General features: G+C 36.6%; 1 protein-coding gene across 4 annotated transcripts in view; it reads left to right on the top strand.

Annotated features, from left to right (window-relative positions):
• The window catches only part of LOC149538201 (CBS domain-containing protein CBSCBSPB3-like), a 95,645-nt gene that overhangs the window by 23,281 nt on the left and 46,768 nt on the right, over positions 1-25,596 (top strand). For 2 of the 4 annotated variants that reach the window (XM_089799591.1, XM_089799590.1), the window contains exons 5-7: positions 5,232-5,310; positions 5,480-5,593; positions 5,734-5,800. In XM_089799591.1, the coding sequence (XP_089655717.1) occupies positions 5,232-5,310; positions 5,480-5,593; positions 5,734-5,800 (260 nt within the window). Of the gene's footprint in view, positions 1-5,231; positions 5,311-5,479; positions 5,651-5,733; positions 5,801-25,596 lie in introns of all 4 variants that reach the window. The other 2 variants (XM_089799589.1, XM_089799588.1) reach the window with 1 other exon arrangement.

The raw sequence follows: 25,596 nt of genomic DNA, 5'->3' as shown, positions 1-25,596 counted from the left end.
CAAAACATACCACAGCTTATTACATGTTTCGAGCTCTTGAAAATACATTTATAATCAATAATACTGGCCGAAAACTTGCTCTTAAAAGGTAGATGAATAGTATAAGCATGAATAAAGAAAAAACTATAAATGCTTTCTTTATGAGCATGAATAAAGAAGAAACTATAAATGCTTTCTTTATGAGAATCATGGACTTAAGAGATTAGTTATCTGCAGTTGGTTATGAGATTGAAAATCAAGAGTTATCGTTAATAGCATTAGGAGGAGTTCCAAACTCATGGGAATCTTTTGTACAAGGCATAAGTGCTAGGTCTAAAATCCCTAAAATGGATCGTTTAAGATCAGATTGTCTTCAAGAAGAATCGAGATTAATGATTAAGGGAAAACACAAAACCCTAGATGAAGATGTTCAAGTTCTTAATACAAATGCTCATAAGAAAGGAAAGAAGAAAAACAACAAAATGAAAAGGACAATCCAAACAGAAGAAAGATTTGTCCAAAATCCAATGCTTCATATGTGATCTATATAGACATTATGCAAAAAATTGTCCCTATAGATCTAAACCTCAAGCATCTTTTGCAAAATCTGAGAAGTCAAATGAAGGAAATGAACATGAGAAATATGCTTTCTTTTCTGCATTATCCAGACAAATATCAACTAAAAGGAATACATGGATAGTTGATAGTGGGTCTTCCAGACACATCACTGGATATCAGGATAACCTAGAAAGCATGGAAATAGAAACAGAGGAAGAAGTTACAATTGATGATGACTCAACACACTCCATAAAAGGAATTGGGACCTGCACCATAAAATTGAAATTTGGAAATTCTATTCAACTTTCTGGTGTTCTCTATGTGCCAGGTATTAAAAGGAATTTAATATCTATATCCGCTCTTGAAGATGATGGTTATAAAATTGCTTTCATGGAAGGGAAAGTACTAGTATGGCCTAAAAATTCAACCATTAAAAGGGCTCTAACAATAGGAGTACGACAAGGGCTCCTATATGAGCTATGTGCTAAGACAAACCTTGCACTTGTACATGAGACCTCTGATTCAAATGAAATATGGCAACGAAGACTAGGTCATATTAACTTCCATGCCCATGTCTATACCATCTATAGGAGGATCCTTGTACTATTTGATATTTGTTGATGATTTCTCAAGGAAGACATGCATATACTTCCTTAAATGCAAAGAAGCTGAAGAAATTCTCTCTAAATTTAAAGAGTTCAAAACTATCTCTGAAGAAATTCTCTCTAAATTTAAAGAGTTCAAAACTATCACTGGGAACTCCTCCGGTAAGAACATTAAAATTCTAAGAACAGATAATGGGAAGGAGTATACTCTAAAATATTTAAAGAGTTCTGCAAACTAACTGGGACTAAGAGGAGTTCATAGTCCCTTACAATCCTCAACAAAATGGGGTTGCTGAAAGAAAGAACAGAACTATTGTAGAAGCTGCTCAGGCCATGATTTTTGATCAAAACTTGAGTATGTCTTTCTGGGCTGAAGCATCCAACACAACAGTCTATATTCAGAATATATGTGCTTACTTACATTTGGATAATAAGACTCCTGAAGAAGCATTTTCTGGAAAGAAACTTGAGATCAGTCACTTAAGGATATTTGGATGTCCTGTATATGTGCATGTACCTAAGGAGAAAAGGACTAAGTTAGAAACTTTTGGAAGAAAGGGTATTCTCATTTGTTTTAGTGAAACTGTAAAAAGATACAGAGTCTACATTCCTAGACAGAAACAAATAGAACTAAGCAGAGATGTCATCTTTGAGGAAGACATTGCTTTCAGAAGAACCAGAACCCCTGATGAACTAGATACATTTAATGTATCTCCAGAAGAGACTCTTGCTCTTGAGATTCAGAGGGAGTTTCCTGAAGAGACTACAACTGAAATTGAAATCCTTTTAGAGACTCAAGAAGAGAGTCTTGATAACTCTAAAAGGCCACTTTGGGCAAGGAAAATAATACAGGAAGAAGATGGATTTGCAGCCCCTTCAGGAACCTTCCAAGAAAGCAAGAGACCTAGAAAATTGACATATAATGCTTTCGTATATGAGAGCTTGAATCTTGAACTTTCTAGCATTTCTGAAGCACTTAAACATCAAGCTTGGAAAGATGCCATGGTGGAAGATTGCCAGTTTATACTGAAATATGATGTTTGGGACATAGTTTTGAGACCTAAGGAAAAATCTGTTGTGTCTTCAAAATGGCTCTTCAAAGTCAAGTATGTTGCAGATGGCAGCATTGAAAAACATAAAGCTCGTTTTGTGGCTAGAGATTTTTCTCAAAAGGAAGGAATTGATTTTGAAGAGACTTTTGCACTAGTTGCCAGGTACACTTCTGTTAGAGTTGTAATAGCCATCGTAGCAGCCAAAGGTTGGAAAATCCATCAAATGGATGTAAAAACTGCTTTTCTTAATGAAAAGATAGAGGAAGAAGTATACCTGGAACAGCGAGAAGGATTTGTAACTCATGATGCTGCTTCTTATGTGTGTAAATTGAAGAAGGCTCTATATGGACTTAAATAGGCTCCTCGAGCTTGGTATGAAAGGATTGACAAATACCTCTTAAGTCTTGGATTCACCAAGAACGTGGCTGATCCAAATCTCTACTTCAAAGTTACCAAAGGTGATATGTTAATTCTAATTCTTTATGTTGATGATCTTCTGATTACAGGGGAAGAACACCTTATTGATCAATGTAAGAAAGATTTGGCTTGTGAATTTGAAATGAAGGATTTAGGAATTCTCCATTACGTTCTTGGTTTGGAAGTACGTTAGAAGTTTGGTAATATTTTTCTACATCAAAAGAAGTACACTATTGACATTATGAAAAGATTTGGAATGTGGGATTGTTGACCCATGTTCACACCTATGGAAACCAATCTTCACAAGCTAAAGAAAGAAAGTGCTGAATCCAGACTAGTTGATCCCACCTTATACAAACATATAATTGGGTCCTTGATGTATCTTGTAAATACTCGACCTAATATTTGCTATGCGGTGAATGCATTAAGTTAGTTCATGTGTGAACCTCGTGAGATTCATCTTGTAGCTTTGAAGCACATATTGAGGTATCTTCAAGGTACTATTGGATATGAACTTAAATATGAGAATACCAACTAGGAATTACATGGATATATTGATTTTGATACCGAAAAAGCACATCAAGATGTTGCTTCAGTTTAGGATCAGCCATGGTCTCCTGGATATGCAGAAAGCAAGCTTCTGTTGCTCAAAAGTTCTATTGAGACAGAGTATATTGCAGCATCGATGGAAGCTCGAGAAGCAGTGTGGCTTCGGAAGTTGCTTTCAAACTTGTTTGGTGAACCTTTGAAACCTACTACGATTCATTGTGATGATCAAAGTTGTATTAAGTTATGGGTGACTCTGGTATTTCATGATAGATCCAAGCATATAGAGATTCCTTACCACTACGTGAGAGACATGGTGGAAAGAAGAGCTATTCAATTAGAATATATTAATACAGGTGATCAAATCGTGACATTCTCACCAATGCTCTCCCTAAAGTGAAAGTTGATCACTTTAGAAAAAAAAACTTGGCTTGATTGAAATGTACGTTTATGAGATTGAGTTTCAAACTTGTAAAATTTGTTTAATTAATTAAAGATGTTTAAAGTGTAAACTCTTTCGTCATATGTGTGACTCTATGACTCATGGGCCTACCCTATGTTCATTATATAAGGAGATAATCTTTTATAATGGAATGTTGATTTTAATAATATAAGGTGATGACTTTATTATTATTAGATTACTATCATGATGAATATCATGCGACTTGATATTCAAGGAAAGATCATGTTAGTTAAAAGAGCATGTTGATGGATATCATGTGACTTGATATCTGTTGAAGATCAATATGTTCAAATTCATGGTGGATATTATGTGACTTAATATCTACGGATATACCATGAACTGGTGTGGTGTATATCATGTGACTTGATATATTTATGCTCGCCATAACTGATAAGAATATCATGAGACTTGATTTTCTTATATATATCTTGAGGATATTACTTCTTATAAGGAGAATATTCATATGCACTTTGCCTTCCCTAGCTAAGAGGGAGTGTTGAGGCAAATAGCTTTGGTTCAGAAAATTGCAATGATCTCATGAGACCATACTCATGTATATATACATGTCGATATGCAAAATATCGATATGTATATGTACATGAATATCGTTTGAATATTTTAATGAAGATCACAACATTCAGAACTGCCGATGCATGTTATTATTGAAGTAATAACTCAGATTTGAATTCTGGAAACAATTGTATTTATACTGATTGTTTATCAATTGCAAATAGACTTAGTTAAAGTCTTAAATGGAATTAGTTCTTGTTATGACTAATGATCGGGTGTGACCATTCCACTGATCAGGCACATCAGTGAATGGACATGTCTCCAAATGGAGACATGCCCATTCACCCATGTACCCGTCCACATCATATATAATGTATATGCCGCCTGATATTGCAACATGGTAAATAATTAATGTGTGCAGATCGAAGGCATCTCAGATGCCGATCTTGAATAATATTTATCATCATTTTGCATTGAATTTTTATATATACTGTACAACACTTGTATACTTCATTGGCATTAACTGTACCTGCAGGAAATAGACATAATTCAGCAGTGAAAAGGAATCTGTAAGTAAACTTTACACAAAACTTTTAAGGAAATGCATGAAGAATTACGCTTCCAATTTGTGTCTGCATACTTAAAATATAATTATGTTCGTATTAATTAATTTGATAGTAGCATTATTGGGATGGACATGAGATTTTGAGTTTCAACTGGCTAAGACGAGTAGTCTGCTCCTAGTGAATTGGTGAAACAAAGACCAGATGATAGATCAAACAAGAGAAAAAATATTCACTGAGTGGAAAACCATACTAGGGGCATCTGAAACATGGAAATTGGGTGTTTTTTTACATATGTTAATATCAAGAGTTTTATTTGAAGAATGACAAGCCATGTTGGGTGCAGCGAAACAGGCACGGTAATTACTTTCTTCTTAAATAACATATCAAATATTTTTTTACAACTGTAATAACTGACTTCCAGAATATTTGTGTCAAGTTTTATTTTGTTTCTTTATTAACATTTTTCATTTTATTTATGTTTAAATGCAGTCATTTATTAATGTATACATTTCACATTATCTATCTGTACTTGCAGCTCCAAGTACTTTCATTGAATCATTGCGGGAGCAGATGTTTAGGCCCACTCTATCAACACTTGTCACAGATAATAGAAAGTGGGTGTTACTATTAATCATAATGTTTAGCTAGTGTTGCATTTATTATTTTTGTGAGGGTAATGTTTTAGGAAAACAATAAAAAACTGTGTAATTGCTGTTTCTTATTGTTTCAAGTGCGAATATATCTCATTCATCCACCAATGTAAAATTGACTCTTTTTGGTCAGGTTAGCAACTGTCTCACCATTTGAATCTGTGTATATGGCTACAAAGAAGATGCGGGAATATAAAGTTAATTCAGTTGTTATTACAGCTGGAAATAAACCGAAAGGAATTCTCACGTATGTGCCTTTCTTGCATGGTGTGCCAATTCCTGCTGTGTTAGACATTTCAGTTTGGTAATACAATTTGATATTTTTTCTTTCAATTTTCTTTAGTATACTGAAAAATATTAAAAAGCTTTACATATGTTGGACTGCAGTTCAAAGGATGTGCTTGTACGGGTTGTTGCACAAAACCTCTCTGCAGAGTCGACTCTTGTAGATAAGGTTTGTTTTAAGTCGTAGATTTTTATTTATGCTGTGTTGCTAATGCTGTTTGCGATTGATGCAAAAGAAATATTTGAAGGAGCAAGCACTGCCTTTTAAGAAAGTTGTAAGATGATATCGTTTTGTATATCATCGAACTTCATTCACTTTGTTAATTATGTTAACATGATGACAGCTAGGATTCTATTGAAAATAGAAAAAGTTTGGAACATAACATATATTAGTACTTGAGATTTGTCACTTGGTACTATCATTGGATTTATATATTTTGGGTACTAATTATAACCAAGTCAATTTGTGAAGTGGTCAACAACAAATATAGTTAATTAAATTGCTGGTAGATCTAAATATGCAATAAAATATTATGAATTCATTAGTGCTTAAGAATCAATATAGGTAAAAGAGATTGGGATGAAAGTCTTCTTGTTACATATTCTAATCTGGTTATTTGATGTTCTAGAGATTCATAGTATATAGTAGGCATACAAAAAGATGATTAAACCATGGACTAGCTGTCTTGATTTTTGCACTGTCTTTGAATGTATGTCGTGTTCAATTCCAGTCAATAAGAATCTTTACGTGTTAGATTTGTACTTTTGTGTTACTTGTTTTTGTTTGTTGTGTGTTTTTCTTTCTTGAATATGCCTTTTTTATAATTCTGCTTTTCCCTTCTACTAGTCAAAGTTTCTGACTTTCATGCTCTTTGTTTGTCACCTACCTTCTTGTTGTATTTGTTGAACATTTCCATCATGTCATTCTTGTTGCTCTACCCTCAATGCCATGTCTTGTAGTTCAAGTGTTGTGATATAGGTGACCGTCGATCCTTGTGATATGGCAATTTTATGTCACTTGAGGGAGATTAGGAGACAAAGGCGATCTCGAGTGTACAAACTCAAATATGTCCTATAGAATGTGCTGTAGAGCATACCAATAAGGCAAAAAGAGAGAACATTTGGAGATGGCAATGTTGATGGCTAGGCTGAAAGATACTTTGATCTAATGAATGTTATGATGGCAAAATTGCTTCACAAGATGAACCTTGATATGAATGCACCAAGATAGTTAATAGTTTAAGCAAGTGCTTCTTAGGGTGATAATTTGGATGCCATTAGATCTACACACAAAATACTTGTTTCATTGGCAAGACCAACTTGATCTTCCTTTTTGAGTAAGGAGGCAATAGTCTTGAGAATTTGAAATTGACACTCATTATTTAATGATAATAAGGCTTGTCATGTAGAATCCAAATTTCTTCTTGAGAAGATCCAAAATGAAATGTCGCTAACCAATTATACAATGCCGTGGAGGGATACAAACACATTTCTAGTGGGGATATGTTTCTGAGCCTTGGGGAAATGTGGAAGACACCCACCTACAATTATTCACCACCTCATGAATGAATTTTCTCATTGTTTGATTGTACAATATCAATTATTTAACTACTCATAGATGAATTTCCCTAACTTTTGATTGAGAGGTTTGGTTGGAGGGATTTGGAAGTCTACTTTAGAGATTTTGACTAAGGTCAAATGGCGTGGTTTAGTGAACTATGTAATAGAGTTTCAAAAGTTGTTGATGATAATATTAGACATTATAGAGAGAAGATTGATTATGACATAATGTTGGCTTTGGCATTAGAGAGTTCCTAGTTGAAGAACCAAGACCTTAGCCAATTCCAAAAAATGTATAGAAGATCAAGAGTTTCATCATGACTGGACATTGAGAAAGGGAATGCATTGAGACTAAAGAAGTGCTTTAGTTGTAAGGAGTCATAGTCACTTGGACATCGATGATGAAGGTTTTGTTGATGGGGGGGTTTTCCACACCACCAATAAAGAATAAGGATCTAGGAGGGGTTGTTCAATTCTCCCTTGAACAAGGATTCTCAAATGCTATTAGGATTGAGCAAGCAAGAAATCTCCAAGGTTCCTATTGTTGGGCCTTTACTATGGTTGGATAAACTTGGTGTTTTGAATGTGTTTAAATAGATTTCACAAGGGGCACTTACACTATTGTTCATTGGCAATAAATACTGTGCTTTTACCTTAATATTTTCCTACTCCAACTCTAATCTTTCTAAAAATAAACTCAAAATTGGATGAAGGGTTAGAAAAGACTTCCTATATTTGACCGTAATAAAGACTAGGATGTTTGGCTGTTGTAATTCCAAACTAAGGTGTGCTTTGATAGACGAACATATCTACGCACAACTAGTACCATTTTTGGGTTATGCAAAAGAATTTCCAAACCACTAGGGATTCGTCATACTGAAAAACATGTGCAAATAACAAATAACTTAGTAATCAAACTAAATTTCAGAAGTAAGATTAGACTAACCATGCATTGTAACTTACATTAGTAAGACACAAATGGTATGAACATAAGGACTACAACATATTTAAGTAGAATAACATTTATTTAGTTCATAATATTCTTGCTCATATTGATGCACACCCCTGTATTTGTCATTCACTGAGATATGAGCAATCAAACATGTTTATTTTTTTTCCTTGCGCTAGGATCAATTGTTATAGCATCATGTGTGGAATGAGATTTTTGATTTTTGCATTCTTGGAATTGGTGCTTGAAATTAAGAAATTATGATTTAGGTGCCTTAGAAAAGGAAAGGTTCACATGGAGTGATCTTGGATTTGGATTTAGTGTTGTCATTACTTTTATCATATTGCACATAATGGAAGCTTCAGGAATAGGGAGTGTGATAGGTCGTTGAGAAATGGTGATCATGAAGGTCATCTTGGAAGTTTCTACTTTGAGTATTGCGATGGAAGGTGATGTGCTTTGAGCCTTTTGCTCTTTGCATTGTTATAGAAAGCAATGCACGTGAAGGACAAAGAAGAAATGGTGCCTAAAATGAGTGTTTAGGAAATTTCTCACTTGCATCTCAAGCTTGCCAATTTCCGAAGCATACTTCTTTTCCTACATAATGGCACACTTGGAGAGTAAGTAGGAAATTGCGCAAGTATTCAAAATTTAGAAATTTCCATTTTGTATATTATGGTTGCCATGGACTTGGCCCTTTATACTTTTCTTCATGGGTCATGACATAGCACATGGATGGCACACGTAAAAACGTGAAATGTGGAATCCACTTTGTAACGTGGACTTGCTTTTGTGCCTTAATTGTAAAAATTTTCCTTTCACATCCCAATTTGGAAATATCAAATTTTATGCCTTGAAATATCTCAGAGGAGGGTATGTTGCACGAGTTAGAAATTTTGAGAATTTCCATTTTATATCTTATGCCTACCAAGGAGCTTTATGCGCGTGCTTCTTCTTGAGCATTTTTTTCTTATTTCTCATTCAAACTCCATGTTTGATCCTTCTCTGCCCTAAGATCCCATGTTCCCTTTCACCTCTGTACCTTGTTTGTTCCAACATGGTTTACATCCTAGATAGAAGAGAAATTTTAGGAATTCCTTCTTGGTCCCTCATCTCATTTCACTTATGGGTTTCCTATTCGTTCATGTCCTCAAGGTGCATGTGTAAAGATTTCACACTAGTGCATGGATATAAGATTTTAGGAATTTCCTCTTTATATTCTATCCTTTGCATAGGATGTAATCTTCTTTTTACCTCCTTTGAGGCTTCATTATCTAGGAGCACTTGGAGGACCTTTTGAAAATTTAGAAATTTCTTGCATGTAATGTTTTTCACCATGTGCGTAGCTTTTTACTCTTCCCTTTCAAGTGCTTTCAACTCGAGATTGTGTTTATGTTCTTTTATATTGTTTCTTACCGAAAATTCTCACTTCCTTGTTCACTTCTTGGTTTGCTGGTCACGCCGGTGGTTCTTTATGGCTGTGAGGTGCGGGGGGGCAGTATATCAAAGTGTGGATGGAGGCAAATAGACAGAATTCAAAAACACTTAATCACAAGCAATCTCAAAGTCAAATCCTCCGTTCCTTATGAAATTCTTTTGGTAGAAGTCGACACTTTTCCGTTAGAGGCTTCATCGTTAATTCGGTTAATTAGCTACTTAAAAAGGACAGAAAACATGCATGATCATCAGTGGCCAAAAATTGTGAAAGAAGAAGCTCTTAACTGTAGGAAGAAAACATGGATGAAGCAAAACATTAAATGGATGGATAAATGGAACATCAGGGTGCATGAGTGTCCAAGTGATTATGTAGGCATAAAAACATTTGTTAGGGAAAAGTTTCAAAGCGCCATGTGGAATAATAACATCGGCAGAAAAAAGGCTTATTACATTAAAGAATTTAACCCAATAGGGTACCATAGTGAGAAAGTGTACCTTGGGGCTGCTTTTAAAGGTAAGGCAAGGTTGTTATTGGCTCAATTGAGGACTGGAGCCCATCACCTTAGATGTGAGACAATCAAATGGAAGAGGCCCAAGGAGGTTTGGGAGGAGAAGATATGCGTGTTTTGTAAGATGGGAGCTACTGGAACAGAATGACATTTTCTCTCTGAGTGTATAGCTTATGACAATACCCTAATATACTACAATTTCATACAAAAGGCGGTCAACGTGCATAGTTTGTTTGAGGTTGACAGGATCAAGCAAACGAAAGACTTCTGATTAAGATCCATATTAGAAGATTGGAAATGGAAAGAAATATAGAATTTGTTTAGCACATTCTGCTGGTCTGATAAGACTGCTGAGGTCTCGTGGACGTCATTAAAATCACATTCATTCATTCATTCAATGCCCATTCAAAGTTGCAAGGTTTCCTTAAAGCTCAAAAGGCCACCTTTTGATGCCATGTTGAATCAAAGGTTTTGTTCTCCCTATTTTTGTGTATGCTTCTCTTCAATTTTCTGATTCCTATGTGATTCTATGCCAGCCCAAGTAAGTTATATAGAAGTTATATGGACTAGAAGTTTCAATTAGAGGGATAAAATAAGTGGTACTAGAGAAATAACAAGTGAAATGCCAAGGATTGTGTTGACTATGAGAGAGAATTTTCTGTCATAAGCAAGTTGTTTGGGTAGTTAGAGTTTAGTGATTGTAACGAGACTCATTATTGAAGGAATAATTTTACAATGTAATGTCCCCTACCTAGGTAGTTGGGGATATTATCCAATATTCCCGAAACCTCACTGGAAAGATGCCTCTTTTTTCCTTAAACTCATTCAATATTATTCCAAGTGTCATGACTGCCCATTCACATCAATATATTTATTTCTTGGACTCAACAGTTCATCCGCTATCTTGAGGTTGTTCTTATATGAATCATATCCAAGTATTATTCCAATGAAATGGCTCTGATTCATGGTATATAAATCTCATCAATTTTATGTTCTTGAATGGATTTTACTATTTGATGTAACTTGTCCTCTTCCTGTCAATTATTGAGAAGAAAGAATAATATTTATTACTGATAGAGTAGTTCAAAGTCTTGTAGTTTGGTCTAAGCTATTATTTGAAGTAATAATGGTTTTTGATGAAGTAATGACTGATATGCAAATACCATAGGGATCTTATTGTTTCTTCCCTTATGATATTTACTTGAGTTGGTGACTTAATGATACTATATCCAATGTGCTTTGCTTTTATTCAATGTTCTTCCCACTTTTGTGTATTCCTTGTATCAATTGATCTACATAATATGCTACTACTGTATCACACTACTTGTATAGTGTTTAAGCACATTAACCAATATACATACATACATACATACATACATATATATATGTGTGTGTGTATTTCTCTATTTGACTCCTTATAAATTCCACCTTATGTTGATCGCCTATATTATTCTCTCCTTAACGTACTCCAATCTACACATGTGCTTCCTGTATTTGATTCTCTTTACTATGCTCTTTTTTGATACTCTGCTCTTACTCTTTCATATTTGACGTATTCTGTTCACAGCCTTGATTCTAAAGTAATACCAGATGTAGATAGTGCAATATGATACCAAGCGCCGTCTTTCCAAACTATTAGGGATCGTATCAAACTCTGACTGTGTTCTCTGCTGTCTTTTTATTGGCTCTATCCATGTCTTTATAATTCCCATGTTTGTAGGTTATTGAAACGATATCTCTTATGCCCTTGTTATCGGTAAAGGAATAAAGCCTTTCTCAGATTGACTTCCTATTACCGAGTGTCAATGATTTTCCATGCTAGTCGGGGCATCCGCTATACCATCAAGGGTTTCATTACATATAATATAGTTTTATATTTGCAGACTTGCAGTGCATATTTCTTCATCATTTGATTGTCTTTTCTCCTCCTAACATGCTAATGAGCTCCAGTGTCATGATTCATTACTGTTACCAGACATGCTCTTATTTGCATGTAAAATAGGTATCCATCCTTTTAATTCTGATTGCAAGGCTGATCTGGGATAATTGTTGGCTTGACCTTCATGTGTGCATCATACTAATTATCACCGCTCCTTGTCTTTGTACTATAGCTTCCCTTATTCCCTGATATCTACCATTTAGGATATTCTCCTTCTCTTGCGTAGTAGTTCGAGTCCTCCCCTCTTCTATTACTTGTTTCTCCTTTTTATATCTTTTCTAAGATCTATTCTTTAATGGTCATGTCCATAAGATTTAATAGATATAAAATTAAGTTTAAATCTTTAATTTAAACTTATTTAATTATAATTATTAGTTTATTATTTATTTAATCTTTAATTTGATTTTATAATAATAACTTTATTTATTATATTTATCTTTTCTAATCTTATTTTAACTATATTATTATTAAAATCCATCTTAGAAATGGGGACATTACATTCAATCACGTGGATTCATAAAGCGTTGTGGATAAGAAAAGTAATGCATTCAACAACATTCCCCCAAGGACACTGATTGAGGCCTTGAGCATGACATTGAGTTGGAGTGCATTAAGTATGTCATTATTACTTCTTGTCGCTACCCTATTACTCCTTATTGTTACCTTAGGTAGCATATGTGAAATGACCATTAAAAACTGTTGGAAATGAGGCATATGACCTAGCTTAATTCCATCTTGCTTCCTTTATGGTTTTGGTGAAGAAGGATGGCACAATGCAGATGTGCATTGATTAGACAACCTTGAATAAAAAGACTATCAAGAATTGATACCACATTCCTAGTATCGATGAATTCATAGATGAGCTTCATGAAGCAGTCTATTTGTCAATCATAGATCTCAGATTAGGCTATTATTGTGCACGAATTAGTGTTTTTGCAAGTAATTGAGCAGGTTTGTTATAATATTCTTTGATTAAATTTACCCATTTATGATAATAATGATGGCTACAATGTATGCTTTGGTGAAATGCAAGCAATTATTTGTGAGTGGCTGGTTTGTGGTCAAAACTAATCACAATAGTTTGAGATATTTTCCTTGATTGGAATGGTCTATATGAGAAACAACAAAAGTGGGTTAGTAAATTCTACTGAATCCGAGCTCTATGTCTTAGATTGCAGATTGGAAGAATGCAATTATAAGTGCACCAAGAGCATGCTCATAGCTAATACATTGGAATAGAAGCCATCAGACAGTAGGTACATCATATGCAATGGACTCATTCTTTACAAGGTAAGAATCTACTTAGTGTTTGAATCAAGGATGAAGGGTATTATTTTGCGGGTATTTCATGAACAACCCCTTCATGAGACAACTTGGGAATTTTAAGAGCTACAAATAGGTTGGGTAAAGTTTTGCATGGAAGATACTCAAGGATGACAAATCTCATCCATATCAAAGAATGCATAATTTTCAAAGGAGTAAAATGGGATAAACATATCTAGCAAGTTTTTTTGCAACTCTTACAAATTTCAGAGCAGAATAATGGGAAAGTGTTTGGATGGATTTCATGATGATACTTCATGTGGATAATCTAATGAAGCATGCACATTTCTGCAGATTCTCTACAAATTTTAAGTGTAACTAGATAGGAGATAGTTTACTAGATATGAGGGAGTTGCTTTATGAGCTTGTGAAAAGAGCTCTTCTTTCTCTCAACTTTACGACAAGAATTGAGCTTACACCTAGCACTAGCCACCACTTTTAAACAAATGGCTATATTAAGTTTGTAAACAAATGAGTAGAAGATTACTTGATAAATTATTTCGTTTATCAACATAAGACATGCTCAAGTGACTCTACTTGGGAGAGTGTTGTTATGACACCACCTACCATGTGCTAATCAAGATACCATTCATGGCTTTGTATGGGTATGAAGCTCACAATTACAATGATTTCCCAGTGTAGTGGACAATAGAGTAATCAGAGAAAATGATGTGATCTAATAGAGCCAAAATATTCTAAAGCTACTCAAGAATAATCTCTACCAAGCTCAAAACTAGTAGATGTATGTTGATTGTTATAGGATTGAGAGGACATTTGAGATCAAAGACATTGCTTTTGTGAGATTGCATCCATGCAACCAATCTTCTTGAAGGCAAGTCGAGCAGGAAATCTCAAATTGCTTTTCTGTGGGCCTTTACAAAACTCTCAAGGATTGTTGGAGTGGCCTATGAGTTCACCCTATTGTAAGGGAAGTGAGGTACACAATGTTTTTCACATCTTTTGCCTCAAAAAGACAATAGGAAGGCATCTATAATCCTAAGTTGACATTAGAGACATCGTTTTTGTAAGATTGCAGCCATGTAAGTAATCTTCCCTGAAGGCAAGTGGAGTGGGAAATCTCAAACTGCTTTCTTTTGGGCATTATAGAGTTGTAAGGATTGATGGAGTGGCCTATGAGTTTGAGCTATCGTAAGGGAGGCAGGGCACATAATGTTTTTCACATCTCTTGCCTTAAAAAAACATTGGTGAAACATCTAGAGGCTTTAGTTGATTGGACTTTGATTGATTACAATTTTTATTCACAAATCAATAATGGATCTAAGTGAGAGTAAGTTGAGGAACATAAGCATCAAGAGTACTTGATTAGGTGGAAAGGTCTTCTGGTGGAGAATGCAATGTGGGATAACATAGATTTTATAACATTCAAACCTTAATTGCTTTAGGATGAGCAATTTTTGAGTGGGATGGACTTGTTATGTCTCATTTCTAGTTAGTCCAAGTTTGTACTTTTATGTTACATGGTTTTGTCTATTGTGCATTTTACCTTCACGATTATGTCTCTTATTTCAACTTTTCTCTCCACTTACACTTGTTTGTTAGAGTTTTGAGCTCTCCATTGTATCATGTTGTAATATAAGAGTACTTGATTAGGTGGAAAGGTCTTTTCGTGGATAATGCAATTTTGGAGTCTATAGATTTTAGAACGTCCAAACCTTAATTGCTTTAGGACAAGCAATTTTGTGTGGGATTGACTTGTTAGGTTCCATTTCTAGTCAATCTAAGTTTGCACTTTTGTGTTCCTTGTCTTCGTTTGTTGTGTTTTATCTTCATGAGTATGCCTCTACTTTCAAGTTTGCTCTTTCCTTACACTTGTTAGAGTTTCAAACTCTCCATTGTACCATGTTGTAATGTAAGAGGAGTGAAGTTGTTCACTAGCATATGCATGCAAACTATGAACTAGGCTTATTTTCTTCTTGATTACATTTAGACTAGATCCACTTCATTTAACTTCAAATCTAATTGAAAAGGATTGGGCTCAAAGTGGATCCAACTGCCCTTGTTTGAGTTGAAAATGACCACTGACTAGCATATGCATGCAAACTATGAACTACGCTTATTTTCCTCTTGATTACATTTAGACTAGATCCACTTCATTTAACTTCAAATCTAATTGAAAAGGATTGAGCTCAAAGTGGATCCAACTACCCTTGTTTGAGTTGAAAATGACCATTCAAAGATGTAGATTTAATGCTAGATCTAGGGCCAAAAATGAGAAATTGAGATTATTAAACTGGATAAAAAACCTCAAAACAAATATGCAAAAAAGGGTTATTTGTCTAGAAAGAGGAGATAAGGAAGAACTTGTGATTAGAATTGGGATCAAAATCAAGAGGTAAATGCTGGTGGGGGTGACCTTAACTCTAAAGTGTTGGATGTGAAAGAAAGTTGTATGTTTGGGATTAGGATATTGCTCAGAATCTTTCCCAAAGGTTTCTTCATAAAAGTGTTGGACACTCTTTGAATGTGATCATAAGTGTTGATGCAATAGCATGACATGGCAAGACATAAAGGAGATCCATTGAGAAAAAAATGCTTGCACGAAGATTGTTTTAACTTAGTACTCCACAATACTTAGGTTTGAAGAAGACTTGAAGAATGCTGTGGGATGAAATGTTGCCTTGATATGAGTAGATGCTTTATGATAATTGATAGCTGTGAATATCAATTGAAAGAGTGCTCTTATATAGGGTTCTTAAGGGATTTCATGAGATGAGGCGACTCCTAACTGTCATATTTATGCACTAGGATTGAGCAACAATTGTTGGGAACTCGACATCAACTCATGACAAGGAGTCCCCAACAAGGTATGGGGTCCTATGCGCTTTTGACAATTTAATATCAATGGGGTCGAAGGTGGTTCTGACTTGCTAAAATAGGGCAAATTGGTCAGACTCCAATGTATCTTGTTTGAGATTGATTTGGATCACCATGCGAACAAATGACATTAGATTTATAGTATATTAGCCAAAATTGGCTTGGATGAAAGCTAGAATAGGACTTAGTAAGGCAAGGCACAAAAAGGGGTGTAAACTGTATAAGGTTACAATTTGTGATGCCACATTTTATTCCCACTTTAGCATGAGTATAACTATACATGTATACTTGTTCTAAAGTAGAAAGTGCTACTGACAAGGAAATCTTGCAACAGGTGCAACAAGGAGGCTACATAAATTCACTTCCCTTCGTAACACCCACTCTTAGGATGTCAAATGTTATCATCGTAAGGCAATGAACAAGGATAAATGCCTTCACTACCATGGAGATATTCTTTAAGCAACAATTTACATGCAATCCAAGCCGAAGAGGGCATAGCTCTTTTGAGGGAAGGAAAGGATAGTTGTAAAGAGATGTCTTTCAACAAGTGTAAAAGAATCCTTTTGAGGGATGGATAATGAAAGAAGGAAGAGATCTTTGCCTAAAGACAACTATTGCCAGTGGAGATCTTCAACAAACATAACATCATTGACTAAGAAAGAGGAAGGAGAACAACAACACACACCTTCCCTATTGCTAGGTAAGGTGTTTCTTGGTGAAAGTCAATTCACTTTCTGCAACTTGTGAGAGATCCTTTATGATAGATATATGCTTTCAAGAAAGGAAGAGGATGTAATGAAGGAAAAAAGGGAAAGTCATTTCAAAGACAAACATGGTTGCACATGAAATTGTACCACCATGCATGACAAGGTGTCACCAACAAGGTAAGCTGCTAATATTACATAGTGTCTTGCAACATGATAGGCTAAAGAGAGTGCTGAGGCACTACTTTTATAGTACCATCGTGAATAAGTTGTTGAATTTGTAATTGAAAATCAGTACATGTTGATGTGAGTTTTATTCCACTAGAATATGCATAATTAAATACTTAATATTTCAGAGTGAAACACCGAATATTCAATCCTCCTTTGATATAAGGTCATCTCTCATGCCAAGCTTGCAAAGTAAGATCATGAAATGACTTCAAGGTTCCCTTCAACGGTGGATACTCGCTTAGTGAATTAATGGGATTTGTTGATAATCACTTAGGAGACTTGCACTATTCATTCAATGGTTATCAACTACTTACACTTCTAAATGTTTAGCTTCACAATGTACAATGAAAATATGATTTGACTTTTCCACGTCAGCTCCAACATAAACTTCTAACTTCTATTTCTACAGCTAATTTTATTATGAATGCAAGGAATCATGGATGGATTTGGACTCTACTAGATGCAATTTAATCAACGACTCCACCCTGCTAGTGCAAGCTTCTAAGGATATACTCAAATAGCTTTTAAATCAGTATCTACCCTCTTCAGTCCCTTCAATGGATGCAAACTAGATATTGGATATCAATTGAAGTTAAGTACTTTCACTAGCTCACCACACAAGGCACTCCTACCATCAGCAAGAGGCTAGTGGGCTAGTCTATATTTGAGTCAAACCCCTAAACATCCACAATTCTTTCATCCAACTAAACCACTTCTAAACGAAATGAAATGAAATCTTAAACTAAGTGAGGAGATATGGATCACCATGCAATAATGCAAACTTGATCACAACTATTAATTTTCTGGGAGGATTGCTGCAGACATACTAAGCATTGCTTGATTTTATGGTATGTGTTTTCCAAAAGCAGCTCTCATATAAATAAGCAAAGCCATGAATAGACATGTCCCTTTAAGGGACATGTCTATTTGTTAATTAATTATTAATATTATAACCATAGCTATAATATTATTATTATATTAATTTCTAACCATAGTTATATATATTATTATTATATTAGTTTATCTCATATAATAAACAGACACACACACACATAACTATATCTCATAGATAATTATATATAGGTTTAATTTAACTGAAGCTACCACACACATCAACAACAACAATTCACCATGCAAGCCACAAAATGAAAAGTAAAGCAAATCTGACATTATCTTGGCAACAGTTTTCCAACAAGTCCTGCTTTACAAATGAGAGGAGTTGGGTTTTTATAAGAGCCCCAATTATTTTGAATGACCAAGATTGATTTCAAATCAAGGGCCTAAATCAATCTATTGCAAGCCCTAATTAGGGGAGCCAAAAGTAGCCAATAAAAATGAAGCACCACAAAAAAAAGCATGAAAAAATTCAAAGGCTTGAGGACCAATAAGAAGCAAAGAAGCCACCTCGTCATCATACAATTCATCATCCAAGCATCCAAGATGTCTCCCTTTTAGTAAAATCAGTGAACTTAAGTAAAAGTTTGCTAAGTTCCTTCATGTCAATACTAGGAATGCCTACATGTTGTAACTCCACGATCTCTAACTTCTCCATGCAAGCCTTAACTTAATCTGCTACCTTATCCATAGTAATTCATCATTGTTCCTGGACTTCTTTCTCTTGGATGGATGATCGTGATGCCATGTTTTGAACCTTCTTCATTCCTTGAATATTTTCTTCATGGCCTGATTTGGATTTGCAAACTTGAACCTTCTAATCCTTATTTTCAAACTTGATATGTGTAAGTAGACTTGATTGAATTTCCTGAAGTCCCCGTGTGATTGGAATTGTCCTTTTGATCTTGATCTAAATCTGCACTTTGGTGTTCTTGATGTTGGATCTTTTCTCTCACTTGTAAAGTTTGAGCATAAGCCTACCCTCTATAGCATGCACTTGGATTCCTACCTTGCAAAACAAGAGGAAAGAGGCACAAAGTTCACAAAGATGACATGAAAACAGTCTCAGCGTTTTATATTGAGATCTAAATACAATCCTGATTTATTTCCTTGTAAAAAGTTAATCATTGCGACATAAGAAACTTATGAATTTAAACGCTTGATATTTTGATTTTGCATTATAAATTTGGGTTGAAATTGTATCATGCTGAAATCTGGAAAAAAATAATGGAGCTCAATACATCACACCCCAGATTTTAATCCTCCTCCTTTCTTATCTTTGATTTCTTGAGAGAAATTTGCCTTAGGAAAAACTTAGAATATTGTCTTCTTCCTTGTAAAATTACTCCATGCAATCGCCGCCTTGTATAAAGGAAGAATTCATTTTTCAGAACAGAGGAATTCACTTCTTGTTAAAGGCAAATCGTTGGGCCTTTTGATGTTGACAAAGTCATTGTCTTATTAGAGATCAAAATTGCTGCCTAACAGAGGGACTTGCTGCCTCGCAGAGCAGACAGTAAGAGGGTCAAATTGGTATTGAAATGATTTGCAAGGCCTTTGTTATATAGGTAATTGTTGGGGCCAAAAGGCATGTCTTCCTAGATGGCCAATTTGGCCCACTCAATCATTGGGCGGAAACGTGCAAAGTTTGGGTAAGAATACCCAAGAGAGGGTGGATACCACCCTCTATTTGGTAATGCCTTGGGGTCCAAGAGAAAACATGCTCCCAAGATGCTCAACTTGGCGATTATCAACTCATCATGCCTCCCACCTTCACGAAGAGTGATCTAAAGACTAAAACTAAATATGTTTAAGAGTGGAGGAAATTGGACAAGTTTGTTTATTAATATCCAAGATGAGGTGGATTCCACTCCTACTTGGGTAATTCCTTCAATATGAACTTACCCAATCCGCTATTCAATGAGATTTTGGCTCCAAAACTTTATTCATTTCCCTGTTGTAATTCAATCTGAGCCATAAACTCCAAGCCCAGACCTAGGGTGGAAATCTTATGCTTTTGGGTATTATTACCCAAGAGGGGTAGATTCCACTCTCCTTTGGGTAAAATTACCAAAGATGGGGTGGATACCATCCCTAGTTGGGTATTCTCAGTCAACTCACCAAAATTCTAAGTGTAAACCTTCAGATCTGCACTCTCTTAACACAACCGATTAGACTTGTGTCTCCAAAATCTTTCACTCCTTATCCCATTTGATACGCAATTCAAAATGCATATGTTGTGGGGTGGAATTCAGATGACTTTGGGTAAAATTACTCAAGATGGGGTGGATCCCACTTTCCTCTGGGTAAAATTATTCATAACATTTGCCATCCTTATCAAATTTCCCAGCTCACTAGCTATTCCTTCATTGAATCTGGCTAAATCATAGACAGATTCTAAGGCGCCAAAAGTTTTATCAAATTGAAGGGAGCAGAAATCTCCGAGTTTTGGGTAAAATTACCCAAGTTCGTGTGGATTCCACTCCTTGGGCATTCTCAGCTATTTCACAAATACTTCCAAGTGTCAAACTCTCAGATCTGCCCATTTTTCACATTGTTTCACTGAATACTTGCAAGTTTAAAAGCAAATTATGCATTGAGCCTAATATAGAGGGTAGCAAAATTTTCATGATGATGGGTATTAATACCCAAGATGGGATGGATTCCACTCCTACTTGGGTAATTGGAATATAGGTGAAGTTGTGAATTATTTCCCAAAGAGGAGCATAATCCAACCTAGTTTGGAAAATTTGCTTGCAAGCCTCACAATTCGATTTTAGTCATTTAGTCATTCGAGAATAAGAAGGGTCAAGGGTGATGGATGTACTAAGGCTAACATACTTACCTTGTCCCTCTTTACAAAAGTATGTTTGTGGGTAGAGGATGCATTGTTACAGTTCGATGTTGCATCTCCATTTGAGAGATCATAGGTAGGAGCATTGATTTCTACCTTGGAAGAGGTACAATTATGATTTGTCAATGCTTCATCTCTAGGAGATATGTCAGTTTAGGTATTCCAAAAAATTCTTATGAGTAAGATAGACTTTAGGAGGGACAAACATAAGTTACATCACTCATGAACTCTTCAGCTTTAGAGGGAATGTTGTTGAAATGAAAGAAGGAAGGGAATCACTAGGACAATAATCGTGATATTATTCTCTTACACTAAATGATCCTCATATGGGAGATAAATTTTAGGAGATGGATCAACATCATTCTTTAAGATCTCTTCCTTCAGAGGGAGATCTTTAAAATAAGTGTTGATAGCTTTTTCTTGCAGCAAAATGTCTGCATTGTTTACCGTATAGAGTAAATGAATTAATGCATACAAACAATAGCCAAGAACAGTAGTACTCCTTTTATTATTCGCATATATGCTGAAGAGATTACATAATGCTTTTCATGATTAAAACCAGGATCCAAAGTTGTACATATACCATCTTGAAGGGGTCCGTCGGCCACATAACAATTACCGACGACATCAACCTATCGGCTACACAATATTTACCGACAACATCATCTCCCCCAATAGAAAAAGTCATCTCCGAACGACAATTACAAAATATCCAAGACAGATTAACAAAACGGATTACATTAACTGACCAACTATAACAAGATAGATTTGTTTCCGTCACACCACTTTCACATTCGTTCCATGCTTGCATCAAATTGATCTCCAAAATACGTTGCATCTGCGGCCTTCGCTAACACAATACTGTTTCCTTAGTTGACCTTGGTAGCCACCTATGCGGCTTTCTCTGCTTCCAACTCTTGGGTACACTGAGCCAAGTGTCGCTGTACTACCTTCAACTGGATGATTAGATCCTCCCGAGCTCTCTATGCATCCACCAAGACAACTTCACGTCCAACACCTACTCCAAGTGCCTCAAAGCATATCACCCCTCACGAGAGGCTTGCTTTGCTGTTCTCTCCACGTCTGGTACATTGACACTCTATGCCTGCAGCAGCTCCAGGTCTTATCAACTTGTCACACTTTCCACGACTGATAACTACATCGATTGGGGGTCTAGGGGGCATCTCCCCCAGCAGGGTTGAGGTGTAGTGCCCTTGTGGGGTATTGGAGCAGCACTCTCAAACCCACACAAAACTCCATAGAACACACCATTTTTGTGATTTTCTTTTGATTCCATACTCTTTCAGCCAACCGCTTACATTTTACTACCTTTTATGTCTTTCGCTTCCCTTCGATATCATACGTTACTCATTTTGAACTGTTTCAATTTGTCGTTTCTTTTAATTTTTTTTAGAAAACCTCTTGTCACACTTCTTCTGTGTTTGAATGGAGGTCTCTCTTTGTTATGTTACAACCGCGCTGCCAATGTACAACTACACAATTGATTGCTTCTGCCATAGTTGTACTGTCTTCTTGCTACTGTACGACCTCCCACTCTATCTCTTGCTACCGCACGGTATGGTTCTCTTGCTACTGATGCCCATACGAGTAAATCGTACGGTCTTTCTCCTTCACTGTGCAGTCACCCAACCTCCAAGCAATCTGTTCATACGACTGTACGTTGCTCTTACCTTTTCTGCAACTTTCCCAGCCATGGTCGTATGGTGTGTCTTGATTTAGTCCCCTATGCTCTAATTCCGTACGACATACCCTGCACTAGATGCTCGTACAGTGTACCCTCCTTTCTGCTTTCCTTAAGTTGTACTCATACAACTGCCGTACGGTGTAATGCTTAGACATGGCTTCCCCTTCATTTGTTTGTCGTATTGCCATACGGTACACCTCTTTGGCCATACAATGCTTCTCATGTCTGTATGGTAGGCATTTACTTGGTCGTACGGTGGTGGCTCCTTGTCTGTACAATGTCTTCAGTCCGTACGATTTTTTTCCCTTGCCTTGTGCTTGTCGTACGGTGTACCTCCAGGTCTCTTCTTGCAAATTTTTGGCCATATGGTGTGACATGTACAATATCTTCTCCTGTTTGGTCGTACGGTGGATCACTTGTGATTTCCTGCTGTCTTTTGCCTGGCTGTATGGTGTCCTTCCTAGGTCGTACATCGTTTTGTTTTTCTTTATTGCCTTCATTTCTTGTTTACACTCCTGACAGGCCGTATGACCTTGTTTTATGGCGAACGTACTCCCTTCTACTCTGCTCCATACGTGCCCGTAAAGCCAGAATTCCTTTTGACGCTTGTCGGTACGGTGTACTTGCTTTTCTCTCCTAAAAGGCCATACTATTTTAAATGCAACTGTTTTTAATACTGGATTCCAGTTATCTCCCATCAGTATGTTTTTTGGTTCAACATCATCTCCGAGGTTCATGGTTTGTATCGTGGCCTCTTCATATTTTATTGGCTTATCTTCACTAAATGTATGGGCCGGTGTTTCATCCACCTGTGCTTCTCCTTCCTTTAGTTCACTATACTCCTTCAAGAACTTGTTTCTTCCTTTTTCTTCTTCGACACCCAACATGTTGCAGCTTGGGAAGAGTTCATAATCCTCCATCTGCTAGTGAAATAGTCCGTTCACCGAATCTAGATCATCGTCCTTCGATCCACCTTCCAACCGTAGGACTCCTTCCTCATTTGGTTCCAATCGCTGCTTTCCTTCATCCTCTTCTTCGGAATCAGATGATACGGCTTCTTCACCCACCATTTGTGTGTGTAAATCAATAATGAATCGTCGTCCGCTGCTTTCCATTGATAGTGTATTCTTCTTCCAGTCATTCTTAACCCTTGCTTGTACAAGCCATCCCTGACCCAAAATGGCGTCATATCCTCTCCTCTTCAGCGGGATGACGACGAAGTCAAGTAGGAACGATTGTGTTCCAATAGTCACTGGTTGTGCCCTTAGGATTCTCAACGGTTTGATCTCATGCTGGTCTGCCGTGAGCAATTGGAGGGTAGGTGGCCACAACGTCGGTGGTCCCAACTTCTTCCAGGTATCTTCTGGTAACACATTCACGCTTGACTCTCTGCCCACAATTGTGTCTATCAGAATAGTTCCTAGAATTCCCATCTGGACGACTGCCGTATGCCGTCCGGATGTGAGGGCTAGTAGCATTGGGTCCTCTGCACTTGCTCCACTTTCCTTGTCCCTTCCATGTTCTCTCAGTGGTTTGGCAGTTGGAGCGATTTTTGTGAGTGCCGGTCAAAGTTGAGGCATTGTGAGTAGTAGATCATTTATTTTGACTGGTACTTCAGTTTGTAGTATCTGTCGTATGATGTTCTGTTCTGCGCAATTCCTTGTTGAGGTATCGGGGGTGTCCTTCAATTGTGATTTGTTTACATGCGTTGTTTTCTCAATTTTTGCCCGTGCTTCTTCCAATCTCTTCTTTTCTTCCGTTGGGTCGGGGTACAGTTTTGCTTGTTTACGGATGATTGCTAAGACTTCTTTGTCTGCGCCAATGCTGATCAGATTCACTCTTGATTTTGGGCACTCGGCATCTTCATGATCTCTAGGACCCCACCATCTGCATAACAACTTTGGTGTATTCGCTGATGCATAGTTTCGTGCAAAGTGGCCCCACAAATTGCATGCTTGGCATTGAACCATTGGGCGGCCGTTCGCATTGTATTGAATTCGGCTGCGGCCCCCATTATTATTGTTGGTATTGTTGTGTTGCCCTCTTCTGTTGTTTCTGTACCCACTCAAAGTGGCACTTTCATTTTTTTGTGTTTCCGTTCCCTCCTGACATGGAAGTTGCCTGCGTAAGGAGCACTTGTTGATGTCCTCTTGTTTTCATATTGAAGGGGCATTCTTTTGTGGAATGTCCCATAATTTGGCAGATCTCACAGAATTGGATCTTCGGACAGAATCCCTTCGTGTGACCTTCTGTCTTGCATTCGGTGCACCATAGCTTGTTTCCTTTCGTTTCTTTCTGCATATTCTTGAATTCCTTCATCATTTTGATCATATCCTTCTGGAGAGCTCGGATTTTCTTACTGTCCTTTTCGTCACTACTGCTATCTTCTTCCGAAGATGAGTCATTTGAGTCGGATGAACTACTTTTCTTCTTTTTTTTCGTTTTCTGTTCACTCTCTAAGTCCATCGCCCGATTGTATGCTTCAGTGGATGATGATGGCGGCACAATCTTCATTTTCTTCCTTAACTCTGGGTGTAGTCCCTCAATGAACCATCTCTTTTTCAGCCCATCTGCCGACTTACCTTCCATTTTGTTTATTAATTCTTTGAGCTTTCTGGCATATACACGAACGGTTTCATTTTTCCCTTGCTTTTGGTGTAGATTTCTGCTATGATTTCATTGTCATCCCGCAGCAATTGAAACTTGGTGGTAAACTCCTTTTTAATGTTTCCCCTTTTAGTTAATTTCTGGGGATTCATGTTGCCAAACCAATCAACTGCTACACCCCTTAGGGTTGCTGGAAATTGTTGCACCCATTCATCTCTGTCAGTTACACCATTCGTTGTCCAAATTGTTTCGCATGTCTTATAGTGTCTGATTGGATTGGCCGTTCCATCACCATCAAACTTTGGCAACTTCTCCTTTGGTCTTGCCATTATTCCTTGATTTTGTGTACAGGTGTTGTTCAATATTGCTCTACTGGTGCCATTCGGCACTGCAACATCGGTGCTGTTCTGCACTACGA

This window comes from Cupressus sempervirens, chromosome 9, assembly GCF_028749045.1.
Source record: "Cupressus sempervirens isolate cs-2001-9-10 chromosome 9, ASM2874904v1, whole genome shotgun sequence".
NCBI lineage: Eukaryota > Viridiplantae > Streptophyta > Pinopsida > Cupressales > Cupressaceae > Cupressus > Cupressus sempervirens.
Note: the sequence above shows the minus strand (reverse complement) of the source record. Positions and strands in the feature narration are given on the sequence as shown.